The following is a 20,146-nucleotide window of genomic DNA, read 5'->3' as shown; positions in this document are numbered from 1 at the left end:
AAGCAAGACTAGTTTTTTGGACTCAAAATAAGCGTGCCACTCCAGTTGAGTCACTGAAATAACTTTTTTCCCTTAAGAAGGAGGCTTGGCACAACAAGTCAATAGACAATCCTATAAAGGGACTTTTCATAATCTAGCAGCCCTTAATAATCGAAAAACTATGCACCTCGCTCAACGGTTATGTTTTACATCAGCCAATGAGGACTACCTGAATTTTGCCAAAAATCTAAAACAAAAAGTCTTGACACATTTTGGAGTCACACAAAGGTGACATTTTGAACAGAACTCTATTTTTGTTTTGACACATTTGTGAAGTGCAAGTTTATGAGGCTCCACTGTTGTGCCTGCCCACGGGGTGAATTTAGGGAATGAACAATATTTCCATCCTACAAGTGCAGGAATTGCAGATAAACATCTTGATATGTGATAATCTTTAATGTACACACTGTGCACCACCCCGAGCCCAGATTATGAGTCAAAGAAATTATTAAAAGCACCATTTTTAACTTGGGCCTAGGTACCTGCCAATTAAACTTTCTAAAATGGTCACAAATGAGTATTTGGTAAGCAGATTTGATAACTATATGGCCTTTGTAACCAAAGCATTGTAGCAGTACAAATTACATCATCTCCCCTCATTTTACTAATTTGATTATAGTTTCTGCAAAAGAAGGTGATCAGGAAGAGCGGTGAGTTAACTGGATGTTATCTTTTTATCAAGTATTTTAAATCTCTGTGTGTATTTGAATGGTTTTAATGAGCAAACGAATAAAGATTTGGTTTTGACTGAAGAATTAGAGAGAACCCAAGAAGGATAATGGGAGACAATGTAGTATTACAACGGGGTGACTTCAGATGTGATGCTCTACTTTGGGCTTTGTCGTGAGTCTTATTGGTAGGAGTCTTGACACAGCGGTAGGATGCGTAGAACGAGGTGACGGCGGGGAGGAGGAATCTCTTGCACCTTTCATGGACAAGACAGTTTCATTTGTCTCCTGCCACCACATCTACTTTCTCTGCCTTTTTCACTTTTTTTAAAGGCGGGAAAAGGAGCTGAGCAAAGTTTTCAAATTAGATGATGTGGGAGTAAGAGCAGGCAGCTTAAAAGTTGTCTCTATGGGAAGACATATTAGCATGAGTGCATATGTCGAGCATGCCCAACAAAAAAATAAATTAGCATTAATTGTAATTAACATTCAATTGTCATATTTACAAAAAAAATTCTCATGTTTAAAGTACCAACCATCCTCTCATCTCCTCCTCCTCCTCCTCCACCATCAATGTCACAAAGTCAGAAGCTGACATTTTATAAGTCACACTTTACTAGTAAGATAGGTGCTACCGTTAGCAGCACATGTAAACATTGCCATGCCATTAAAGCTCATTTAAATAAGATTTCGAAACGCCCACGTCCAAACACGTCTTATCTGCAGCATTATCCCATCTCACAAGCAGAAACTAAGCTTGTCTCAGGGAGTCCCTGGTGCAGCAGTCCTTATTGAAATGGAATTTGTTGAGTAAAACACTAATCAAAACAAATGGTCAAATATCAAAGAATCTAGAATATGCCTGCAAAAATACTGACTTTTACTTTAGAAGAGCAAACATAGGAAAGAAGTTGGAGAGAAGAACTGCAAGGAATCAGAGGATGACGTGGCCGTCAAGGGTGGGCGGTTGCACACTGCGCCTTACCTTAAGATACAGAAGCAGGTCTTGGCCCCCGACGATAAGCGACAGAATCCGAACCGCTGCTTGCTCTCAATGTCAGTGAGCACGAATGTAAAGTTCTGCCCAACTTGGCTGGCCGCGAGGCTGGGGAACAAGAGGGAAAAAAATTGACAACCGTGACCATGCGGCGAAGTGAGCGATAAAGGCAATGTGATCACATCAAATTATTGAACCAGCAGTACTTCCACTGGGCGGTGTGCTTTTTACAGACAATATCTAATAAGCCAGTGGTTCTTTTGACTTCTGTGGGCCCCCACTCAATCATTACTGGCCACCACTAATGCTTCAGTAATGGAATCCGGGGACCTCCCTCTGACACATAGCAGGAAGCCAGGAACTCTGAACTAAAATATTTCAATAATTTGAACCTCAAAACAATACACAAAAATGCAGAAACAACCTTTCATCAAACAAATGCACAGATGTTGAAATATTGTATTTAATTCACAAACAAATATAAAAATTATATATTAAATTTCAATTATAATGGGACCAGTGGAGCTTTTCTAAATTCGATTGACTTGAAAAGTTCAATAAGAATGTTCATCTGTACTGAAAAAAATGAAAACCAATTCCTCAATCAAGCATGGTTTCTTCTTGATTATCAGGAGTAAGGGCAGGAGAGGGGAGTTCAATGGGGGTAGGGAGTGTAGGGTGGAGCAGAGGGAGGGATGGATCATGCAAATGTCAGTGGCCAGCCCCCTGAACACTGTGGACACCGCCTCATCTGCTGAAAGTAGATCCTGCATGTAAGTTATACTGCAGAGAGATCACGTTTTCTGGGTATATGTGTGGGAAGCTCCAGTCCAATTTCTGCTTTGTATTCTTGGATTTGTAATCCTAATATTATACACACAGGGCTATATATGCCCAACTACAAAGCAAACAAATTGGACTGAGTAAGAAACCCATGTATGGACCTGGGAAGATTGAGAGTGGTCACAGTGGTTTTCCAAGCAGTTGAGGACGCTCTGAATAGGCTTTGCAGACTCCAAGGGTTCCCCCGGACCACAGGTTAAGAACCACTGCTCTCACTGTTGCTTCATGAGCTCCATACACTTTTCTGCATCCGTCAGGTCACGTGCCTGGGGTGCCGCTGCATCTCAAGGGCAAATATACAGCTCTGATGACAAGTATTGCCCTAGCCCTTTGAAACACAGGGACCACGTACTATTGGTCGACCAATCAATCAGGTGTTTGTGAAGTGCAGCTACTCACCCGTGAGCGTCTCAAGGCACTGGTAGGAGGAAGAACGTTTAGGCAGTGAGCACATGTAGCTCTCACAATAATTGTGGGCAGACAGGGTACACCATCACAGACGAGAGCCCTGCCTGCCAAACCATCTTTATTTCTATGCTAATAAGGTGTTTTGGGTTAAATGATTAATTCTAGGCTAATTAATGCACCTACTGCATTACTTAATTTATGATTCTTGAAGGTACGTGTGTGGGTATGTAATGGATATGTTACGCACCTTTCAGAGGAGCTGAGTAAGCAGCGTGTAGGCTTTTCTTATCAGAGTCACACAGTCTGGCAGCTCACTCAGCTCATAGTCTGCAGATGGAGCTCCTCCCCCTTGAGCAGGTGAGGTCAGGTGACTGCAATGCCCCGTCCTTGATGATAGTTTCAAGGGTACATGGCCCACAGAGCTTCTTCTATGGTGCTGCACAGGGTATTCACAGGTCCAGCAGGGGATATGAACTTCACTTTCTTTGCCAGCCATGTAAGAAAAAGGCATTGTGGCGGGAACAAGACATACGGGTCTCGCTCTCTTCTTAGCCGCCTGCGGTGTGCAGAGCTTGTTTAAGATAGAAGTGAAAACTGGATAATGCAAGCGGGTGAGGATGCATCCAGTACAGATTAGTGTAGCAGTGCAGGGGCATGCAGGAAGTAGAAGGGCAACAGCTCTGACTAGTGGAGTGGTGTGGCTCACTGGTTAGAGGCGGCAGACCCGGAAGCAGAAGTCGGCCCGGGACCAGGGTTCGATTCCCGACGCGGCAGGGTCGTGGACCAGGGTCAGCGGACTCGATAATTCTCGCCTCGGTGCCTACTCTAACCAGGGGTCCCACTCGGCAACTCTGGGCATTAGCTTGTCTCATCTCCACAACGGCCCCATCAACGCCGGGGATGCCTGGCTCCACCTTGGGGATTCCCAGCAGGGACCATCCCACAGGGAAAGCCAGGACGGGTTCCCCAGCGGTATACAGCGCCAGGACGCCGACTGGCAACAGTGCGCTTTACAAGTATACACATTACATTACATTACATTACCACGGACCATTATGCATCACCCTACAACCTTAGGGGCTAAATACATCCCGGGGAGGTATTCGACACGGGTATACTGCAGCTCTTATGCACACTCCATACAATCAGTTAACCAGAAGATACGGTAAAAACACACTAAAGGGATTTCCAGGGAAGGAGCTGGAAGGGAGCCTTCCCACTGGATTGGGGTGGTTAACCAACCACTATTAAATACCATCCACCAACCATTGGTTTTGTCCTTTTCTGGTCAACATGGGTATTTCCCTATCTTACACTTTGTCAAGTTAGGATTAGACAATGTCACGGAGATCATCTGTCAATGAACTTGTGACTTGGATCCCCTGACCAGACAAACAGCATCAAAATGGGGAACAGGGTGTCCAATGGACACCGAATCAGGGCCGTCCAGCACTCCAGACTTCCCGTGTACAGCTCAACAAGCAACCAATTAACTATAAGAGGGTTAGAGGGCAGGAAGAGGCGATCTAAATCTTGCACGTTTATGTTGAGAATTTTTTATATCATTTTCCTTCCACCAATTACATCTATCGGTTGCATAATATTTATGCCTAAGAAGGAGATTCCAGATAAGTGAGACATCAGGCTTCCTCACAGGCACTGGCCCGGTGAGGTGAAGAGGGAATGGTGGGAGGCCGAGTGTGCTTGGGCCTCAGAACCAGCTCATTTACCTGAGAGTTCTCCATTTGCAAAGGTTCCAGTGGTCTCCAGTTAACTATGTTCAGAATGGAAGGCTATTGCTGGAAAGCCTGGGGATGGTAACTAGTAGAGGGCAGTAGTTCCATAAGAGCTGCATTAACAACAGTTGACAATTCTGTTATGAAGGTACAAAAGGGGCCATGTTCTGTAGAACTCTAGGGGCCTCATTGGCCTTTACCCAGGAAGCCATCAAGCAAGAGTTCAACTGATGAGGCCACAAGAGTAGGTGGACCAGCCAGCATGTTTTTTCCAAAGAATATACTATCACTGCCTTTGATTTGCTGGGAGTTGCAGTATAAAGCTTTATTCGATTTCATTACATGAGAAATCATAAAAGCACCAAAGGTAAAAAAACAAGTATGTACATAAATGTATGTCAACAGTTTAAAATAAGTATTACATCACATGGTGCATAATTCATTTGCAATGGTGCCGATCTTTTGGTTAAAAAGAAACATTTAGCTAAAAGTTTATAAAATATGTCTAAAAAGGATAAAAAACATAACAGACAATATTTACAGGAACCTCACTGTTACATTGTTGACCGTGACCTAATTATTGATTTAAGATAGGAGGATACAGCCAAAATAATCACTGTTGATTCCAACATCTGTAGTCTAATCAATGCTGCCCTACAATATCTAATGTTCCAGCATCTAAGTATCGTTTTAAGATATTTTTTCCTGGGTACCGTAAAAAATGTGCAAAATAAAGTGCAGTGCAAGGTGGATTGTGGGGCTACATAATCACAAGGGCATGCAACTTTGTCAGGAGACCAGACGTTTATCACAGGAAATAGAACCATTCTAAAGAATGAACCAAAACTAAAATGGGCCAATATCATGCGGCTAAAGCTGGTCGGCACCATCAGAAGATATTGCTGAGTGCCCTCACCACTCAAAATCAGTTGGTGTGCCATTACCGTTTGTTTTTCCCTCTCTTTAACCCATATTTGGTCGTCCAGATATTTCAGACAACGAACCTTCAGTTCTTTCCTAGAAATATCTTGAAGTCTCCTGGGATCAGTAAAGTATTTGGGAAACCCAATGGCATTCGTAAGCCCTTTTATGTAATTGAGCCACCCCATTTCACTGGCCCCATCTAATTTAAGGCAATCCCATATTACCTCCCTATTAAAACCCGTTTCGTTCGTTACCCATATCTTGTGCCATAATAGCATCGGCGCTACCTTGATGGTATCTGATATATAAGGGATGCCTAGTGCCTGATGGCAGGTATAGGTAGCAGAGGAGGCTGGGACGCCCAGGAGAAAACGTATAAAACCATTTTCACAAGATTGTATTACGTCTGGCCCTTCAATGCCCCATATGTCCCGGTAGATACACATTTTGTTTTGTAGACTTCCATCAATTCTTTCACAGGTCTTTCACCTATCTTTTTTGCTAAATTTAAAACCCACGGCTCTGGTAAATATCAGCTTCCTCGCCTTAATTGCTGATTTCCAGGTGCCTCTTTTATCAAAGGTGATGCCTAGATAGCAAAAGATGTCGGTATTTTCTATTTTTCTGTTTTCAATGAAGATGTTATATGATGTGTTTTTCTTTTTGCCACAACCCATAGTGAAAGTCTTGGACATATTCACTCTTAACCCCCTCTCTTTCATATAGATGGCGAAGCTAGTCACTGCCCTTTGTAGGCCCTGTTGCGTTCTTGACATGATTACCGCATTGTCGGCATATAATAAGAGGGGAACGGAGACGCCCCCTATGGTCGGGTAATCATTTTGGTCTCTACTTAGGTACTGGCCCGGTCTACTTATATAAAGTATACAAAGAAAAGGGGCCAGTATGCACCATTATCTGACACCCTTTTCAATAGAAAATTTAGCCGAGCACTCCCCCTTCTTCCCAAAACACACCCTTGCTCCAGCATTTCTGTACATTTCCTTCATGAACAATAATAGTACCGGGTCCACCTTAAGATCTTCTAGTGTAGCCCATAGTATTCTGCGGTTAACGCAATCGAACGCTTAGCTCAAATCTACAAAGGTCAAAAAGAGTTTCCCCCTTTTGGCCCTTGTATATTTGTCTATAATTAGAGCCAGGTGCAATCCCTGCTCTACGGTTCCCATACCTGACCGGAATCCAAGTTGTAGTTTTGTTAAAAAGCCCTCCTCATATGCCCACGTTTGAAGTCTATTTAAAATGATTCTCCCCACAATTTTCATAAGGGCATCAAGCAGAGAAATAGGCCGGTAGCAACTGGGGTCATTCCTGTTTCCCTTCTTGAAGATAGGTATGACTATTGCATCCGACCAAGTGGGAATAAGTTTAAATTTGCAGGTGCTATTTAATACCATTGTTAGCAACGGTGCCCACAGGTCTATATTCGATCAATATACATCCACTGGGATCCCGTCTGGGCCTGGTGCTTTGCCTGCCGTGCTCTCTCTAATGGCCCGTGTCACCTCCTCTAAAGTAATGTTCAGATCAAGGGGGAAGATTCCCTGTTGACTTTCTAGCTGTACTATCACTGCCTTTGATTTGCTGGGAGTTGTATTCCAGAACGTTTTTCATTCTTACTGTGCAGAACAGCTGCAGACAGGGAAAGAATGGTCGACTTGGCTTCAGAAGGCCCATCCAAAACTGGATGGGTCTTCCAACATGATGTCAGCTGGCGGTACAGCTGTGGTAAGGGCATTTTCAACGGTGGAGATGTCAGGGACTCTGCTATTGGAAACAGTATTTCATCAACGTACCAATGAGGCGGAGCTACTAAGAGATTGGTGAACAGGTCATTCATCAACTTTGGCAGACATCCCTTTATGGCCAATCTCCAACTGAAGCCCTTAACCTTTATTTGCAAAGTTCAAGTGGTGTTTGATTAAAAGTAGTAGGATTTTCCCTGTAGCTAAGAAGGTGAAATTTTTTAAATCACCAGGCTTGGAAAAGGCACACAGTATTCCTTCTTTCACAATATAAAAACCTAAAAGGATAACAGAATTCAGTTTTCACATTTGATCTTTTCACTCCAACTTTCATATGCAATGTAAATATCCCATTACAGGCAAATTTGATCAATTAATAAGCCGCATTACACTTTTAAAGGTGACAGGGGAGTCAGCAATTTATGTACCCCACTCAAACCACATAACACATGTGAGGGTATTAAGGAAAAAGTATTTTGCTCCTCACCCAGATAGATTATAAAAATAAATTGCATGTTTTTCCAACGTACACAAAGACTAGTACACTAGGGCCAGGGCTGCCTGGGTACAGGCACGTGCCAGACGCACTCGTGAAAGGACAAGTGCCCAAGCCTGGCATAAAATCATTCTGGTCTCTCTGCATCTTAGATGTAGTGAGATTTACCAACCAATACCATCCAGAATCTTGGCTTCAGCACTAACAGGGACAAGCAACGGCCCAGCGGTATCCTTGGTATCAGGAGGACTGATAGTGCAGCCCCTCTGAGATCCTCTGGGAAACAGCCAGTCTGAAATGTCTGTCGCACTGAAAATAATTTAAGGAGGTGGAAGGATCAGGATAAAGGTACATTTTTTTTAAAAAGCTTATTGGGAAAACTATTCGGACCAGGGGTCCTAGACTGCATCAAGACCAGCACCTTATCTGTATCTTCTTTTGTCAATGTGAGGTCCAGGACTTTACTTCTCAGGCCTTGGACAGTTTGAATACATAAGCCCTGGAACAAAAGAGAAGACTGCTCCATCTCCAGTGTCAAGAGTGTCTCGTCTAGGCGCTTTAATACTCTGGGAAAGCATCTGTGATCAGGGTGAATTTGGCAATCTACTGGTCGTCACAAAAGACTACATTTGGCATCAACCTGGAGGCCACCTCTCCAATAGCCAATCTAGTATAATTGATTTCTTGTCTTATCCCCTTCCCCAAAGATACATGGCTGAGATGCCGTCCACAGTATCCTAGCTCTGTCAAGGGCTAAATATTTATACGCTGACTGGTTGTCTGGTTACCTCCAGGTGATGAAAAAGAGAGCCATCTTGTGCAGCCAAGGCAGCCCTCTCAAGGATAAAAATGTGTCTCCAATGTATTGATCTTCTCCCTCTAGTCATTACACAAATGCATAATGGTTTGTCTTCTAATCCTTGCCTTGAAGGTTTCCCATAATGAGGCAGCCGATGGTACGGACCCAGAGTTGTACTGAAGTAGAACTCAAACTCCTCAAGAAGAAAGCCAGAAAATCCTTATCCATCATTTAGAAGCATTCAACCTCCAGGGGAAACTATGGCCATCCCTACGGTGGAGCTACAGCACCACTTGTGAGTGTCCTCATAAACCTCATTGGAGTATATACACGCCCACTGCTTGAGCCAAGTCCGTGGCTCGAGGAAGTCATGGTCTATGCAGGAAAAGGAACTGTGAAGAGCTGAGTAAAAGATGTAACCCTGTTTCCCACCATGTCCATTCTGCCAGGCATCACTAAACCGCATTGAAGCTACCCACTTACTACTTGGATCTGTGCACGCTTGCCCTTAACAAGCACCATATGTTTAGGCCATTATCTAAGACTGAAATAAAATCCCTCTCCACTACATTTGTCTACAGAGAGGTTTCAGCCAGTAAGGGGTTGCAGTGAGACCTCGCAAAGAAGCTGTGGGATGGAAGCATAAACAAAGGTCCAAGGGGACTGAGTTACCAGCACATAGTACAATACTCCGTGTGTATCGGACTGGGAGACCACTAATGGGGAGAATTTACAAAATCGGATTCGCTTGTGAACCCTAAATAGAAAACTGGGTCACCTCAGGAGTTTTCAATTTGTGCCACATACGTGAGTTTACTGTACCATAAATGGGTACAAAGAATGTTAATCTTTTCATCAAGACCGTTCACTTTCCAAGATATAGCCCTGTATCCAAGGGCTCCCGCAGTGTGGTCTACCACTGTCACTGGTCAGGGAAAACAAAACCTTGATGCAGTGTCTTACCTGTCTGAATGAAAGCAGCAAAACATTAAGCCTAACATTTCCCCTCCCACTACTTCCTGCAGCCCAACATTTTCACCCCAAAAACATCTATTACCAAGCCCAACAATGACTACAATATAGAAAAGAAAAACACTCTGGCTCTTGATTCTGTAAGATTTATACAAGTGTGACAAGAAAACCAAAAGATGGGGGAAGAACAGAGATTTACTAGACCTCTGCCCCAAGATGATGTCTAATGTGCCTGTGTGCTGTCCATCTATGGCCCCATGGCCGGTGGGGCATGCACTTTTAACCCAATGCTCTGAAAGCTAGGACATAGCCCTCCAAACTAGACAGGGTCTGCCTCCCACTGACAACAAGGTCCTAAAACTGGAAGATGGGGACCATAGGATATAAGGGCACTCCTTTCTCCTCCCCCATAGCCCATCAGTGTCAAGAAAGAAATTATACAGTACTGGATTGAAAGCACCAGTTATTCACAGGATTCATGGAGGATTTGTGAGACCAGCCAACAGCAGAAGGCGGGACCTCTGCTTCTAGTATTTCAGTACCAGGATTGAGTAACGCAAGCCCCGACTGGACTCTGTGAACTTCCCAGAAAGGCGGAGGCAGATGGGTGGAGTTTCCAGCAGCACAATAAGGAGGCAGCTGAGGTGTTCGAGACCAAGTCCAGTCTGGGGTTGGCTGCGGGCTGTCAGGGGTTCATCCTATACTGGTCTCTGCCCCACTGTTGTTGCGGGAGGGGTAGAACCTTATATGCTGGCACAGGCATCGTAGGCTGTGGATCGGCTGATTGCAGCGAATATCGAGAGTAACTAAAATATACATATCACCTCCAAATATGCCAATGCAACTGCATCAATCAAAGCAAACATATTGTGATCATGTTCAAGACTCAATTCCCACAAAAATAACTCAAACGTTTGCCACATCCAGGTGTATGCAATATTTTAGAACCTAATTCAATTATCCAAATTAATCGTACCCCACAATTTCACTCTGTAGGCAAACAAGATGTTCTGAGTTGGAATTCTTATTATAATTTGAAGTGAGTTACCCCTGAGGACTTAAGTGTAGAATTCAAAGTTGATCCATTAACACCTACATCATGGAGGTTGCTTTCGACTGTAAAAATCAATTGGTCTAAGGGAAATTCTTTCTTAGAATCGGGAATAATACATAAAACAGTAAAACAGGAGAAATATCCTTCAATTGTAAGAATTAAGAGTCCAAACCATAATACATTAAATGTACCTTCAATTTTGCATTGTGATATTTGGGAAATGATTTAGATACAGATATGGGTATCCATATCCATACTAATATAATAAAGAGAGAGCCCAAACCTTTGAGGAGGGTAATCTCAGGAACCACAGCACCAATCACAACACCCAATACAGCGTTGGAAAGGACAGTTGCAGCAGAAGGACATAGGCTATGCAGACGCCCACCATATACATTTAAAAGGTAAAAGAACCGTGCCAGCAAAGTAGTCCCTTGTGGGCGTGTCTGCGTTGTGCTGTGGGCGTGTGCTGGGGACGTGACAAACGCTGGGGGCGTGTGGTACGTTCCGCCCTTAATGCCATGTCTCATATTGTGTGCTGTGGGCGTGTGCTGGGGGCGTGGGCGTGTGCGGGGCGGGGGGATTACGGAAAAATAAAAGCAAGCGTTGTGCCCATTATTTCATTGTTTTTTCTTCCCTGGTTCTGTACATTCCAGCTCCGGGTGTCCACCCTGCTCCCTTTAAATACCCCTGCACCCCATAATCATAACCCACCCTTACTCCCTAAAATACCCCAACACCCTTAAACACTAACCCATCTTAACCCTATAAATATACCCTGTACCCCAAAACTCAAACCTATCCCTAAAAATACCCCTGTACCCCCAAACCTAGCCCTGAACCCTATAAATACCCCTGTACCTCAAAACCCAAACCTACCCCTGAACCCTAAAAATACCCCTGTACTCCAAAACCCAAACCTAGCCCTGAACCCTAAAAATACCCCTGTACCCCAAAACCCATACCTACCCCTGAACCCTAAAATACTACTGTACCCCAAATCCCAAACCTAGCCCTGAACCCTTAAAATACCCCTGTACCCCAAAACTCAAACCTACCCCTGAACCCTAAAAATACCCCTGTACCCCAAAACCCAAACCTAGCCCTGAATCATAAAAATAACCATATACCCCAAAACCCAAACCTACCCCTGAACCCTAAAATACCCCTGTACCCCAAAACCCAAACCTAGCCCTGAACCATAAAAATATCCGTGTACCCCAAAACCCAAACCTAGCCCTGAACTCTTAAAATACCCATGTACCCCAAACCTACCCCTGAACCCTACAAATACCCCTATACCCCAAAACCCAAACCTAGTCCTGAACCCTAAAAATACCCCTGTATCCCAAACCCCATACCTATCCCTAAACCCTAAAACTACCCCTGTACCCCATAACCCAAAACTATATCTGAACCCTTAAAATACCCAAACACCCCAAAACATATACCTCAGTACCCCAAAACATATACCCCTATACTCATACTTACCTTATCCGAACATTAAAAAAACATGCTTTTACCATTCATGCATTTACAACAAATTTCGTTGTAAATGTATGCGTGGTAAAAGCATATAAAATGTAATGCCATGCGTTATAATGGCATTGCGGAGTCATGGTACTTTCGTAATGAAAGTATGCGGAGTGATGTTATGCGGAAAGAAAGTTGCGGAATAATGGGTGTTTACCCTCCCCTGGTAAGTACATTGGTGGCACGGCGGCCCACATCTCCAGCAACATACTCATATTTTTTCACCACTGATTTGAAAAATGCACAGGTCTCTCTTATTGATGGCCAGCACCGACATACACTTTTAGACACACCTCCCGCCACAAGTTCTAGAATTGCAATCTTTAGATCTGGGGAGCTACGTTCGAATCTCGGCATCAGCTCAACATCCTGTGATTCCAGGCAAATCGCTTTGTCTTCCCGTGCCTACCACAAATGAATGTGTTCTTCTGTAATGTAAATTGTGCTCATGCCATATTGTCGAGTTCGCGCTATATAATATTGTAAGGAAAAATAAAGTAGGGAAACTCGAGTTCACACACTACTAAACGCGAACTCTAAGTGCATTAGCAGTGCACTGTGAATCGGAGCGTTTCACAGGCCTGTCACAGATAAGAAATGCTATCAAAACGAAATCCTACAAAACAATATACTACTTACCGGCAGCAATTAATACACGGACAACGTCGGGACGAGCTGCTAGTGGGTATATAAACGTAGAAATGGGCTGAGCCCAGATTTGGGAATTAGGCAGGGCGCTAAGTGATATGTATGCTAAATATTGACAGTGAAGGCATACATTATAATTAGGGCTCCCGGCTTAATGGTACTTATTTTTTTGTCACTTCTGTCTGTATTTATCCATATTTCTTTTTTGTCAACTTTATCTGTATTTATCCATATTTATTATGGGTATTGTGAAAACAATAAAACAAACTGGTATATTTCCACATTTATTTCCCCAATAAATATGCAGTCATGCTTGAATGCCTTCCAGGTTTCAGTGATCTGAACACCCACAGAAGATAAATCAATGCACTTATATGAAAATGTGCACATTTCAGTATCAGCGTTGGGTATATCTGCTGTTTAAGCTTCTTTACTAAAATGTCTTTCATTTGTAACCCCCTTACTTACCAATCCACACAGTTATTGTCCTGGCAGTCATGACAAAGTGTATTTAGAATCACTAAAAAAGCACCCAATTTTCGTTTTTATCCACATTTAAAAATAAATACAGACAAGAAAGTAAATAAAGACAAGAAAATAAATGGTTTTCTACTGTATTTATCTGTAAAAATTAGTAAAAACGGAAAACAGGGAGCCTTAATTATAATAGGATGTATACAATTTTGTAGACTCATTTTAAATCAATGTAGAAGTGACAATATAAGGCTTCCTGACCAGAACGGGGAAACAGGATGTTGTTTCCATCATTCTTGCAATACAGCGATGTTGTGTTTCCTATTACCACCACAAAACTGGGGAGTCAAATAAAGGTTGAAGGGGGCTGGCTGGTTTTGTCCTTTCCTGAATAAAGACTAAACCACAAAAAACACATTTTTCCACCACGCCACCAAAAGATTTTGAATGTCCAGAAAAAAAGCTGCCTTCATTATTTGTAATAGCTTCCAGGAAGTTTCCAGGACAAGATCTTTCCATTGTTTTTTGCTCTTTCTAAATATTAAACCTGTTTGTTCTTTAGGATTTCTTGAACCACACACAATTTGGATTCTGGTCATTGTCATTACAAGATAGGAACCTTTGCTTTCGATGAAGGTTGTCTTAACATTGAATGGCCTCAAAATTGGACGTTCGCACCAGTTGGCATTACTTACATTTAATTTAAGCTATACTGGGTACCAAGAGTTGTGATAGAGTCTCATCCTATGATGCAGTTTTATAGAGTTACATGTTCTTCTCTATTCAAATCAATCACAGCTTGAGGCAGATACACATTACTTTTTATATGTTTATTTTGCTTCCATCCATCCCTATTTGGAATAAATTAAAACAGTTGAATAAACATTATATTTTACGTACCACGTTATACACTTATCGCATTATACTGGAATGTGACATTTCTTTCCTCACATGGAAATGAGGTATTCTCATGCAGCTAGAAATGACAAAGTTAAAGCTGGGATATGGGGCATCCTGATACTGAACTGTACCACTTAAATAGGATGTACACATGATCGGATAAAAGAGGATGCTTAAGTGATTACTGGGTGTGTGTTGGATAATGCTTTGCATGTTATTAATTAACAATGATTTTGATCCAATACTTAAAGAGGATGTAACTTATTATGCAAATGAAATACAGTTTTAGTAGGACTACTTTAACACAATTAATTATTTTGGGTCTTCGTTACTAATCCTCAGGTAGCACCCGAACCTCTATTTGTGTATATTACAAGCTAAAATATGGTACTGGACGGTTTCAATATGAAAAGCATTCACACGGTCACCTTTTTACACTATATTTTTAAAGATGCTTATGCAAAGCCTCTTAGAAATTGTGAATGGCGTTCTTAACCTCTTCAGTCTATGAACTTTAATTCACTGAGGTTTGGGGGTTAGCAACCAACTTTTAATTATGTATTTATGTTTCTTATGTATACTTTTTGTATATTTGAAGTCTGTACATAATCAGGTCATTTACAGCCCTAAAGAACATTCAACTAAATGTGTTGGCTACATGGAGATTTGAAATAAAGTATAAAGTTTACCTAATGAACAAGAGATATGGATATGAATGGACTTTTGTGAATATATTAGAAGGGAAGGAGTCGATTCCTTTTGTGTGCCCCCCAATTTGGAATTTTTACTGTTAGTTAAAACACTGATGTGAGCATTACAGTCCCGTTGCTTAGGGAGAAACCTATGGGGAAATAAATGTGTGAATTTAAATGTCATTATAAATCAGGCTTCTCCAACGAGTATCTCTCCTGTGTGCAATTCAGCCTACTAAATTAGAAGTTTTTTCTTAGTTGAATTAATATATGTATATCAAAATTGAAAAGCATGTGTTCAACACAAAAATGTGTGTATTTCCAGAACTCAAACTGATGTTTGGAGAATTATTTTTTTGAATTTCCACTAAACAATATTTAAAGCAGCAGGATAAATTGTGTGGCATTAGGGAGACATATTAACAATATTATTACCTTGTTGCCTGGGGCATCGCAGCTATTGGCTGTCCGTATTACCCATGTACAGACATTTGAAATTGATAAAACATTTGTAAGTTACTGCTGGCAGCCATGCCTGATGCACCGGGATGATCACTGTTGCCAATCATGCATTGGGTGGCCAATAATGCAATCTTGCCTGATGCGGTCACATATACAACACAAATAATATTAGTAGCTGCGGATACCATTTATTGATCATAAGTAGCTCCTATTATAGAAAAGTTGGGAGACCCCTGTTATACATAATCGGAGTATGGGTGAGATCTGACAGGGACAGTTTTTACAGCTCACATTCTGCATAATATAGGAACAGATATCAGAATAAACTAGAATTATAAAACCTCTTTACTTGAATTGTCCAAATATCAAAGTAAGGGCCATTTTGTCATCAGCTGCATGGCTTTCGTATAGCATTTTTTATTTACCATGCTTTTTACAGTGACTGGGAAATGTTAAGAAGATTGTGACTGTTGTAATTATCGATATTATTAGTATTTTCGATGCCTACAATGAAAGCAGTCGCGTGAAGGAGGACAATGAGCTAAGATTGGAAGGGTTACATTTTGACAAAAGTTAAGGTCTGGCTCACAAACCATTTGAAGATGTGGTTTACTTTTGGAAACCACCAGAACATTGAGAGTGAGTCCAGATTAAGTCAAATGTGTGATAGCCTATAAACTCCTGTTATGTCCTATTACGTGAAACTTAGATTCTTATTTTGGTATTTTTATTTATTGAAAAGATTGGTCTGTGCTGCTTACACACTGGGCCTGATTACAATGGTGGTTGGACGAGCATCTAACCACCATCGACGCGGTCAGGAGACTGTACGACAATGAGTCAGGGTCCCACTTGCCCTATTATTAAAGGACCGCCATGCAGGCGGTCAGAAAGCGACTTTTTTATATTGCAGCTTGCACTGCAGGCCAGGAAAAGTGCTGCAGCACAAGCCGCAGTAGAAAAAGGGCACTTAGTGCACATTCATGCACCGTGCGTCAGGCACCATGTGGTGCCTGGCACACAGTGCATGGATGTGTGGGGGGACACTATATGTGCCCCCCCAGCCAACTTAGCAGTGGCGCAAATAAGGCCCCCAAAGTCCCTTTCCAGCTGCCTTTCCATGGCGGTTGGACCGCCATGAAAAAGCAGTCCGAAAGGGACATCCTAAATCCTGGGGCAGTGCCTGCGCAGGCACAGCCCTCATGGGGGGGATAGGAATACGACCGCCAGTCCTACGGGTTAATTGATCTTGTCAGTGGCGGTGGTCTGTCCCCCAGACCGCTGCGGCCCAACCGTCCACATCGTAATGCGGTGGTCGGACCAATGGCCTGGATGTTCGTGGGACCGCCACCAACTGCCTGTCGGTGGCGGTCCCACCAACCTCTTAATGAGGCCCTTAATGTGGTGGCCAAACCGGATTTGAAAGAAAGCCTTTTTACATTTATGATGCATTGGTTTTTAACATGATAATCAGCTCCCAAGGGATTTTTTGCATCCAAAAGGGGATAACAATTTGGACACAATGTGCAGGCATTTGTTGCTGTGATTTGTAGTAGCTATAAACTGATGCAATCCATAGCTAAGAATAACGTGCAAACCCTGTTTCCACTCTTCAGAATGGGTAGTACATTACTCCCCAGTGTGAGGTATTGTGTTATATCGATTTGTATAGTGCACTAATCACCTGTGTGGGTGTCAATCTCTGAATCAGATGCAGCGTACACAACTGCTATTTAGTGTACAATGTGCTAATGCTAATTAGTGCCAAACAAACTGCACCCACATTTCTGGCGCAAATTATAATCAGGCCCTAAGACTTCGGATGCGAAAAGCTTGAAAGGTTGGTTCTTTGCTATTTTAACTAGATATGGCATTAGAACCAAAGGCCTAAAAAAGGTGATTGTTCATCGTATGACTCACTAATGCGTGGAGGGATCAGTTCTTAAGGCCTTTTCTTTTAAAACCTCACGTTTTGCAGCTCAAAAAGTTTTCAAAATGTGGTTCTGTGCCACTTAAGTGGAATATTTTTCAAACAACAGTGGTCCCCAAGAATATGTAGAATCAAGTTTACAAATAAAACATAGTCCACAATGGGATCTACATTGTCCACTGTCCAGCCGGACAGGGTATTTTATTTTCTTACAATGGAAAAAATATAAAGGAATAAGAAAACAGGCACAGTCCTGTACCGTGTTGGGAACAAACAGGGAAGAGGGATTTTTAGGCAAGAAGGAGCATTATTGGCCACTTGTAATTCAGTAGAGGTTGTAAGTAATGCCAAATTACTGTGGGACCACTGTTGTTTGAAAATTATAGCTGCCCACGGTCCCTAGATAACCGAATGGGTTCCCTTGTTGTTTAAAACAGACTTAAGTGGAATATGGCCGCCGAAAAGAACACAATCTTTCCACTTTTTCATAAATTATTTGTGATTTGGATAACTGGTGTGCAAGTACCTTTTGTAGCACATGCTGTTCAACAAAGCGAACAGAACAATTTCACCCAATTGAACCAACTATAACACCATGTGTGTGTGTGTAAGTTGTGTTTACATTCCAGTGTTGCAGGAATATAGGTGCTCTTTAACCTTCTCTGGTGCTGCAAATCATCGTAAATTAGAACAACCCTATAAAGTTAACCCATAAAAACCGAGAAGTCCTATCCTGCTCCATTGAGGGCCTGCTGCTCCATTAAGTGTGAACAAGTATGCGAGTGTTGAGGGGGTGGGATGGGTGACCTTAGAGCTCCAGGTGTTACTGCTCATGAAGGCGCCCATTTGGAATACAAAAATAGGAGTGTGGATTAAAGTTACTTTTTTAAGAAACAAAAAAACGATTCACAAAACACAGCATAAATAAAATGAGTACAGAAAAAAGAAGTTCGTTGTTTTTTGTAAGACCATTTACACTGGAAAGAGACAGACCGTGATTGAGACCACTGTAAGTTAGAAAAGAAAGCACACTTTGAAAAAAGAAAAAAATAAATTTTTGATTTCTCAAATTTAAATGTAAGTCTCCTGGATGTACATGGAGTTGCACTACTAGGGAGCTTCATAATAATAGGCCGCATTGCATAATTGTTTATTTGTTAACCTCAAATTAAAAAAGAAGCACTCGTCAAAACCTAATAGCTCGATAAGTATTTTGACATTTTAACTTAGACAACGTTTTTTAGGGGGAGGGATTTAATTTAACCTGGTGTACAGTAAACATAAGACAATCAAATGCAAAACAAATTATCGGTACTAAAATGGACGGGTAGAAACGTCATTTAAACGGATCACTAAATAGGACTATTACATCGTACTCTTAAATGCATTTATTTAGCAATTTAGTTCATTTCAGATAGCAGAGGAATACATTCTTTGCATTAATTGTGTGTTCTTAGCATGTGCGCCGAACTTTTAATATTTTAATTTGCTCAATTACTGGGGGTAAAATCTGGAAGCCTCGATTGTAATGAGCCGCGGCGGTCAGAGTGCGCCGCCGAGGCCGGGCATTAGGACGGGAGGCGGTGTTACCGAGCCAGCCCGCTTTGCATATCAATGGCCGGCTCCGGGCTCCCGCTGAGAGCGGGGTTCGAGGCTGCTGTCGGTCCCCTCGCGGCGCGGCTTTTAGCAGCCTCAGATCAGACAGGGCTGCGCATTAAAACCACACACCATATGTGAGAAGGGACAAGGAGGAAAGGCGCTCAAAGACGCCGAGCATAAAACAGCTAGCGCCGGACGACGTCTCAATCTTGCAAATGGATGCCTCCCCGGCATATGCCGGGCTGGGGGGCGGAGGGGGGCAGTGGGGAGCATGTGCGGCCCTTTCAACAGTCTTTAGGCGCAGTACATGAAAAATCGAAGAGGTTTGCATTATGGATTTGGCGCACCTTGCATGTTCATAGCCAACAATGCGGCCAGCCATGTGGAAATGCGACTTCAGAGAGTTGTGGCTACTGAACAGGGGAGCAGGTGCGAAGTGACGGGCCCGGGAGCTGGTGCAGTGCACGGAAACTGATGTTTATTTATCTAGCTTTTTACATAGCGCCCACAAGACTCAAAGCGCTTCACATAGGCTACTGCTCTGGCCAACAACAACCGATTTACAGTGATTGAAAACATAAGATATGCTTCTATGCACAATCTAAAGAGGGCAGTATGCATGACTATTGTATTGTAATTGCATTTGTATAGCGCTTACTACCCCTGACGAGGCATCAAAGTGCTTTTTTGGCGAGTAGCACGCTACTCCGTGTCCCATAGAGGAATAGTGTTGAATTAGTATAGTGAAATATGAAAGTACATTGTAAGTGGTGGATAGGTTAGTCAGTTATTTGGATTTGGAAGGATAGCAAAAGGATAGAAGAGGAAAAAAGGTGTGTTTAGCGCGCATTAACCCTGATGGGATGTTGAAGCACGCTACTCCGGAAACCCATAGGAACCCATAGAGGATTAGTGGTGAATTAGTATAGTGAAATATGAAAGTAATTTGAGTGGTGGATTTTAGTCAGTTATTTGGAGTGAGAAGGATAGCGGAGGGATAGAAGGGGAAGAAAGGTTTGGATTCATATATCACCTGTTACCCCTTATGGGTGTAGTGCTATAAGTAGATGACTATAAGTGCCTAGCAAAAGTCATAGCAGTAATCAGCAGTGAAACAATCAGAGATCGTGAATGACGATAAACAGCGACCAAACCCGAATGAACATTTATATAAATCCATAGTCTGGGTCTAGTCATTCCTCAGAA

At 42.4% G+C, this 20,146-nt stretch overlaps 1 protein-coding gene across 5 annotated transcripts in view; it reads right to left on the bottom strand.

Annotated features, from left to right (window-relative positions):
* Nucleotides 1-20,146, bottom strand: part of DENND1A (DENN domain containing 1A) — a 1,341,914-nt gene that overhangs the window by 919,487 nt on the left and 402,281 nt on the right. For all 5 annotated transcript variants that reach the window (XM_078641835.1, XM_078641836.1, XM_078641838.1 and 2 more), the window contains exon 5: nucleotides 1,693-1,812. In XM_078641835.1, the coding sequence (XP_078497961.1) occupies nucleotides 1,693-1,812 (120 nt within the window). The remainder of the gene's footprint in view (nucleotides 1-1,692; nucleotides 1,813-20,146) is intronic.

This window comes from Lissotriton helveticus, chromosome 5_1 (assembly GCF_964261635.1).
Source record: "Lissotriton helveticus chromosome 5_1, aLisHel1.1, whole genome shotgun sequence".
NCBI lineage: Eukaryota > Metazoa > Chordata > Amphibia > Caudata > Salamandridae > Lissotriton > Lissotriton helveticus.
The sequence above is the reverse complement of the archived record's forward strand: the minus strand, read 5'-3'. Positions and strand labels throughout refer to the sequence as shown.